The 8,832-nt window shown below is 28.0% G+C and overlaps 1 protein-coding gene across 2 annotated transcripts; it reads right to left on the reverse strand.

Annotated features, from left to right (window-relative positions):
• Positions 1 to 897: 897 nt before the first annotated feature.
• On the reverse strand, positions 898 to 3,226 carry LOC127085807 (uncharacterized protein At5g39865). 2 transcript variants are annotated; one of them, XM_051026360.1, is made up of 3 exons: positions 2,862 to 3,226; positions 2,256 to 2,776; positions 898 to 1,559 (listed from the first exon to the last, which is right to left on the reverse strand). In XM_051026360.1, exons 2-3 carry the CDS (start codon positions 2,763 to 2,765, stop codon positions 1,260 to 1,262), a joined length of 810 nt encoding a protein of 269 aa, XP_050882317.1. In that variant the 5' UTR covers positions 2,766 to 2,776; positions 2,862 to 3,226; the 3' UTR covers positions 898 to 1,259. The 2 variants fall into 2 exon arrangements, with proteins under 2 accessions (XP_050882317.1, XP_050882316.1); XM_051026359.1 differs by having other exon boundaries at positions 2,256 to 2,785.
• Positions 3,227 to 8,832: the final 5,606 nt, after the last annotated feature.

Here is an 8,832-nt window from a genome sequence, read left to right on the forward strand (position 1 = left end):
ATATACACTATTTTTAAAATGAGTTTAACTGCAATGTACTATGCAGGGATTTTTTTTTTTGCACGGAGCTTGTATTACAATGATTCATTAAATATATTTTAGATATGATTAAAATAAAAGTTAAAAAGTTATAAAATTAACGTATATAATTTATTAACACTATAAACTAATTTTAGATTGGGAATGCATATTAATTAAATTCTTTCAAAATATTATACTTTAATTTTTATTTTATTTTTTATTATAATAGTGAAAAATACATAAAAGAATATTGTATATTAAAAAAACACTTAAATTTTTAAGGTATTTCATAATTTATGTTTAAAACTTAAATGCACTAAATTTATATCAAATATATATGTTTAATTCTGCGATAATAAAAATTAATTTTAAATTAGTTGATTCTATAAAAATAATTCTAGTTAAAAGTTAATATAAAATAAGATGATTTATGTTTTATTATATACTATATAAAATTAAATTAAATAATAAATTTTAATATAAAAATTATATTTAAATTTCAAAATTATAAATTATAATTTCACAAATAATTTTAAAAACATAATTACTTTAATTCAAAAAGAATCAAAAACCATTCTAAAATTACACTTTTGTCTTTTTCAAAATGGATAGTAATATACTTAACAAGAACATACGGCAAGAATTCCCATTATTTATGATGAAAAGACATAACAATATCTAGACGAGATTAATTATTATTAATTAAATAAAAATTAAATTTATTTAATATCTAAAATCTATAATTTACAACCTGTGAAAAAATTCTTCTATCTAATTTCAATTAAATTCTAATTAGGTTAACATGTTAATACACGAATCAGTAATTTGATATTCTATGTAATATTTTAAGAAGACAAAAAAAATAAGGAAAGGAAATTCGATAATGAATACGAATATTCATCATTAACTAAACATTTACATATTCATACATCACTAAATATTTACAGATGCACAAAATGCACATTATGAAAGTTTCAATAATGAAACTAGTTTTGTTCTTATTTTAAATGGTGAGAAAGAAAACACTCTTGAACAAAACAAAACAATGTTCAAGGTGCAAAAACATCATCATCATCATCAAGTTTAAGTTATAGTCATAATATCAACAATTTTAAATTCTCTTGCAAGAACATTGCAATCTTATTTCATCTCAATATAAAAGTTTGAAGCGTATCTGCAACTGCAACTTCATCGCCGGCGCCGGCGCGTCGCTCCATTATCATAATCACCTAAGTTATTCAATAACAAGAGCAAGAAGGACACTTGGTGAGTCCATTTTCATTACATTCCAAGCATCTCTTCAATAAACCTTCGTCTTCGTCGAATATTTTTCGACTTCCACTGCAATTCTCACATGGCACAAACCTAGCATCACCGCAACTCTCACAAACAAAACCAGGCTTCATCTTGGGAAACCCTTCAAGCATTCTTTTTAAATCACCACTTTCAAATAGATGCTTGATCACATCAGCACCACCAATGTATTTTCCTCTAATAAAGACTTGAGGTAGTGACACATTTTCCTCTCCCATCACACACTGCATCAACAATTTTTAGATAAATTAGATATTAGATGTATATTAACAAAGTTTTTATCATCAAAAAGAATATATTAAAAAGCTTCCCCACACAAAAACGTCAACACTCAAAGGTTGCAATTGAAAAATGACCTGTAATCTCTACCATTAATTTGATATCAAAATTAATTGCAACAAATCTATTTTCCAACTTCATAACATTTTTAATGGATTCACACAATCTCGCACGGTTCAATGTGAACATAGTCGTATTAACTCACAACCATACGAGTCATAATTCATCTTTAAAATATGGATTAAGTCAGTTTTTTAAAATGAAATAATTAATAACCACCAACAACTTATATTCAGAACCGTAATTATCAAAATTTGAGTCTTGATGATGACATCCAACTTAATATTGATTGAGCTATGATTTACATACACACATAAATAAGTTTAACAAAGTCGAAATGTGAATTATCTAATCTTAACCCAACAATTTATATGACATAGACACATCAAATACAAAGGGATAAAAAAATAAATTAAAAATGATATTTTCTATACCAAAAAAGATATTGGATCATAGCCATCATTTTTAACCATAAGTTAACAAGTTTTGTAACTATCATTGCATGGATACTAGTAAACATATTAAATAAACAAATATCATAAAAAAATATTGTAGAAAAAATAAAGTAATAATCTTTGTACCTGCAATTCCTTTCTAAAAGCACGATCCATGGAAACATCTCTTTCATCCACCCAAATCCTAAACCCTTTCAGAATCATCTTCACCGCATTACAATCCTCAAACGTTCTCCGAATTCCTCTCAAACTCGTCAAATACACCACAATCCGTTCCTCGCCACCTTCCAATCGGAACAACATCCCGGATTCCCATCCCAATTTCGCACCAGAACCCGATTCCGAACCTAATTTCGAAGCGGAACGCGATTCCGAACCTAATCTCGAAGGCGCGCGCGGTTCCGAACCTAATTTCGAAGCCGGACGCGGTTCCGATTTCGTCGGCGATGATTCGAACAAATTGCAGAGCTTCTTCACCATCCTTCCACGAATCGACGATTTCATTGATTCTACTGAACCGTAGAATCGGCTCAGCGAACCGGACCGGTCCAGAATTTCGTTGAAAGGTTTCTGAGATTCTTCCGATGAAGACGCGTGAATTGTATTTGATCGATTGAAGAATGCAAACCTCGACATCTTTTCTTCTTCTGAATTCACTAATCACAAAGAAATTTTCAGTTTTCTATTTTTTTTTTCAATTTTGATAATCAGAAATAAGCTCAATTTTATTACCTTAAAATGGACGCGGTGGATGACGACGGCGCTGTGTTTCCGGCAACGGAGGAGAAAAACCGGTGAGTTTTTTTTGAAATATTTAGTTTTATTTTTTTGGTTTATGGCTATGAAATTTTTCGTTTCTGTTTCGATTATTGTTGATTTGTTTTCTGTGATTTATGGTAATTATTGTGATAATTGGTTTTTGTTGAAAGATTCTTTGTTTGTTTGAGTGAAAAATGTGATGAGGATTGGAACAAGAAGTTGAAATTCTGTTGCTTTTTGTAGTTGGCTTTGAAGACAGAGAAAAAGAGATAAGACTTTGATTTTGAAGAAGACTTTTTTACAGAATGTGGGAAAATTGCAAATTATTTAAAAACTTTTTAATAAAATGGATTTTATTTATTTATTTAAGTGTCACAAAAGATTTTATTTTTTACTTTATCTTTTGTTTTTTTAGATAATAGAAAAAGGAGAACCAAACAGTGTGAAGTTTTTTTGTTTGTCGTGGTGTTGTTTGGATTCGTGTGTATTAATAAAAATATAAATAATATTTTTTATTTAAATATAATTTTAAAAAAATATAATATATGGAAATTAATAGTAATAATAATAGTTTTTATATAATAAATTATATAATAAAGTAAAGATAAAAATGATAAAATGAATAAATTATATAAAAATAAAATTATTTTACACTATATCTATTAAACTCTAAATTATTATTGTTTTTAATAATAAATTTTGAAAGTAAAATAAAAGAGAACAACAAATAACTAGTGTTATAGAAAAATATTTCTTTTGTATCGGAAATTGGGATATTCAAAATGGTGTGGTGTGGTTTTCTTCTCTTTTATCGATAAATAAAAGAGAATCTATGTGTGTCTTGGTTTTGGCCTTGTATCTAGATGAGATTAATTTTTATTTTAGTCTTGGTAAAATGAGATTTATTTTATGGTAATAATAATTTGGATGGAAGATATGAAAATGGAAATAAATCTTTCTCAAATTTTGGATATGCACAAGAATTTATTAGAGATAGATTTATTTTTTCTTCTTTCCCTTTTTTGTTCATTAATTTTTCTAGAACGAGATTAATTTATAAATATCAATATTTTATGGTAATATATCATAAAAAAATACATCTCCGATTTTTATTATTTAAAATTTTCACAAGTATTAAAAAAAAATATTATAAAAAACTTAAAAATTATTAATATTTTTATAAAATTGTCCTAATTGAGAGAAGAGATAATAATAAATTTTTAAATATATAATAGGAAAAATATCATTAATTATTTATTGATGATATAAAATAAGTTATATTGTGGTACAATTTTTTCCTTCAAAACGACTTATAATAAAAAATGGAGGGAGTATAAAAAAAAATTATTGTCAGATATTTAATTTTATACGGATAGTTAATGGTGTTCGTGGTACAGGTGGATCGGCGATCCAAATCGAACTAACTCATAAATTACTCTAACTGATTCATTTACGGATTACTTAATTCAATCGGCAACCATCCAAACAGATTTGGTTTGGGTATCAAATTTGTGTCTCTTAACCCGCATACTCATTAATGTGATATTAATTTTTTTTTTATTTTAAATAAAAATATAAAGTTAATATCTCACTACTAACATAATTTTGCCAAAAAAATATTATTCTCTACTAGTAATACTATTATACAAATTATTTTATATAATTCTAATACTATTTTTTTATGTCATTTTCAACTTATATATTTTATGAAAATAACGTGTTTAGTGAAATTTTATACTATCAAATATTATATAGTGTTTATGAATTTTATTAGACATTATATAATGTTTTTCATCCTATATAAATTGTGTTAAATTTTTTATATTGAAAAAAACCATTAAAAAAATAATTTTTGTTTAAAATATAATTTGCGAATCCAACCCACCCAACTCATAAATAAACGGGTCGGTTCAAATCATTTTTTACAATAAAATTGCGGGTTGAACGTCAACCTCAACGCATAAATGGTTAGATCAAACCTGAATCAAGCCAACTCGTGTAAACCCATACTTCAGTATGAGTTCGCGCCAATTTAGTGTAATTAACAAATACTCTCCATTTTTTATTTTATTGTAAATCAGAAAAATATTAGTATTATATTATAAGTCATTTTGGAATATTATTAAGTGATTAAAGATATTTTTATATTATATCTTCGATTTTTTTTTCTTGTACCATTAAACTAGCTTAATTAGTAGTTGCATAGTGATATTGATGCATTGACAAGAGTTTGAATCTACGGCGTATTATTTATTCATTTTTAAAGAGTGAATTTTAACTATTAATTATTTTGATGAAAAAAAAATATTTTCTCATCTTTAACTTGTTAAATTTAATCTTCTGTATTATTAATAAAAGATAATTTTATAAAAAAAAATCATAATATTTCTCTATTGCATGATTAATTTTTTTTTAATACTATAAATATGTCAAAATTATTTATAATAAGATTCAATATCAATTATCTCATCCATCACTTTTAATTTAATATACAAAAATTATTTATTAAAATTGAATAAATGAGAGTTCAAATTTGCACATTTGTAATTTAATATCTCTACATAATTACTAATTAAATTAGTTTAAGGAAAAACTTAAATTATTTCTAATCTAGTTTGATTTATACTTAGAGATTAAGTAAAATTTCTCAAATTCATCGCATCTAAGGTATTTTAATGTATTTCTTACTCTTTTATTTGAGAAACGAAAGAATGTATCTCATCACATATGTTAGAGAATCAAATCTTTAATTAATATATGTTAATAACTTAATCAACTTTATATTAGATTTAATTACAGTTTTCATCATTCTATTTATAAAATTAATTCTTCTATTTTAAATTTAAACAAGTTTAATTATTTCTCATAATTTTATATTTAAATTTAATGATGTTTTCATTTTTTTAAATGATATATTTTTTTGTGAAATATGATAAATCATTTTGGTATAAATCTGATGTAGAAATTTACAAATAAAAATATAAATTAAAAAATGAACGGCTTTTTATGAAAAAACGTGAAAGAAACATCAAAATTATTTGAATTTAAAATAAGAGAATAATTTTGTGAATCAAGTAAAATTAGAAGATCAAAATTGTAATTTAGCATTTATATTATCAATCAATAATAAATGTTTTTTAATTAAAATTAATACATTTATTTTTATAGTTATATATAAGATATTTTTTTAAAAATTTGTTGATTTATAAATATCAATAATTTATTTATATTAATATATAATTATAAATAAATATTATTGCATGAATTGAACTCTAAACCAAAAAGTATATATATATATATATATATATATATATATATATATATATATATATATATATATATATATATATATATATATATATATATATATATATATATATATATATATATATATATATATATATATATATATATATATATATATATATATATATATATATATATATTCTGATAAATATTTTTGGATAATCTCCCTGAAACGAATCAGGTGAGACCACAAACGTAATGCGAATTAAGTGTTACTTGATTACTTCTATTATTGTATGTTATCGTTCCCCCTCGATTGGGAGCCTTTTTATACTTATCTTACCTCATGAGATCATTAAGAAGTGTCCCTTTAAGTTTCATGATTAAATGATGCAAATAACGTCTATTGTCGTCATCATTATCGTGTAACGTCCTCTCTGTCAATTTTCGTAACTCTCGTGTAACCATGGAATTACCCTATATCTGTTACACCTATTGTACACACCGTCTGGAAACATGTCTCCAAGAACTATATGATTCATGCTCCTATTTGGCTCATAAGTAGCAACTCGATAATCGTTATCTTTTACAAGTACTTGGGACACCCGACTTTTCTTTCATTGTCCTAATGACTTATAACTCGGTTTTGAGAATTTTGGGATGTACATAAACCCCCTGATCATGAGGCCCAACGGGATGAAGTGTTTGGACAGAGAATCCCAAAATTCTTTCTTCTTGAATGGGTTGTACTTCCATCCACTTTAGTTTAATTCAGCAGTCACCTTGTGACTTGCTGACGTGTGATAATGGGTTTTTTAAGAGTAATGATGATGAATGTCTTGTCAGGTCTCCCTTATCTCCTTGTCATGATGACTTTTATGGGGAAGCCAATCGCCACCATGACTCTAGTTCGATAGGATTTTCATACCGTTTTAAATTTTTTTCAATAAAATTCCAACTCTCTTTACTTCTTTGCACATCTTTCTCGACCCTTTTTCCTATTTCTTCAAGATTATTGTCCAAGTTTTTTTTCTTTCTTCCGATTTCTTGCACGCACAAATCTTGAGAAATGTACTGGTTCCCCGGAATGCCAAAAAAAAAGCAATCTCTAGGGTGCATGCATGAAAGAATGTGAGGGCCATCTAGGGAAAGTAGAATTCGATCAGATCATTAAGGAATTTTATGGAGACATTTTTTCACTTTGTAGTGAAACTGATTCAGAATCCTCGTCATCAGGTTTTATGGACATTGTGATGGAGATGACTGGGTCTTTTATTGATCAAGAAATCCTAAGCTACGACTGTAACACCCTTCTAAAATACCCCCAATATTTAATTAAAATAACAATATCTAAATCAGAGTAAATATGCAATTAAGGGTGTCACACAATATTTCACACCATTCAACAATATAACTGTCATGCTCTTTTATTAATTCAAAACATAAGCATTTTTGCATAAAACGCAGCGGATATAAATCTCATCAATCATGTAAAACATGTAACATGTTGCATGTAAAATGATTCAATAAGGTAAAACATCCCGTCCCGATGTTACATCTATCAGAGCACGACCCACTAAGGAGACTACACTAGAATCCAAGCACTAGCTTCTACTCAATCACTGCTCGTTACCTGAAAAATAGTTGTAAGGGTGAGTTTCTCAATCGATATAATAAGCATTATAAATTAACATGTAATGCCAAGTAATTTCACACATTCATCACCCTAATCAGATCATACATTCAGCAGCAGCAACATCAACTAAAATCATACTCAACTCAATCACAAAACACACGTATAATATTGGAATACATCCATTCATATTATACGCCATACAATACAAATGCAATGAGACTCCATGCATGCGGTACCGACTATTCGTGAACATATAGTTCAACTTCACCGACCAAATCCAGGTACGGCTACCAAGCTCACTAGTCCCACTCATTTGAGACCTAGTGACTCACATCACTAATTCCTCACCATGGGAATTAGCTACCACCCCAAGGGTCATGCTATGCACGCTAATTCACCTAGCATGCAACATCAAAACAGTCCAAATGACTAACATCACTAATTCCTCACCATGGGAATTAGCTACCACCATAAAGGCCACATTATGCACGCTAATCACCTAGCAATGCTACATCATCAACAACAATTCAAGAATAGACATATGCTCACACTCTAAGCCATAAAACAGTCTATTCACAAATGCACACATAACTGATACATTCACAGCATCATGCATACCATCACACATCATCAATATTTTATCACATAAGCATATCATATCATGCCAAATAACAACCACAGTATTAGCACACTCTACTAATACCTATACTACTCAAAACAACGGGGAATGTTCCCTAATATATCATACATCAGCTAAATCACATTACTCAGCTGAACAGCTAAAAACTGCACAACAACAGCTCAGGAAAAACACAAGTCTGCCCATACGCGTACTGCCTAGTCCCATACGCGTATGGCCCATTTCCCAGCCAAATCCCATACGCGTAACACCATCTCATACGCGTATGCTACGCGTATCACTTCCCCATACGCGTACCAACAGAGACCAAACCACGTTCAAAACCTCATCTTCCTCATCCATACGCGTATTGCCTAGTGCCATACGCGTACCATGCCATCTCATACGCGTATTGCCTAGTGCCATACGCGTATGACCAGAAA

This window comes from Lathyrus oleraceus, chromosome 5, assembly GCF_024323335.1.
Source record: "Lathyrus oleraceus cultivar Zhongwan6 chromosome 5, CAAS_Psat_ZW6_1.0, whole genome shotgun sequence".
Classification (NCBI taxonomy): domain Eukaryota; kingdom Viridiplantae; phylum Streptophyta; class Magnoliopsida; order Fabales; family Fabaceae; genus Lathyrus; species Lathyrus oleraceus.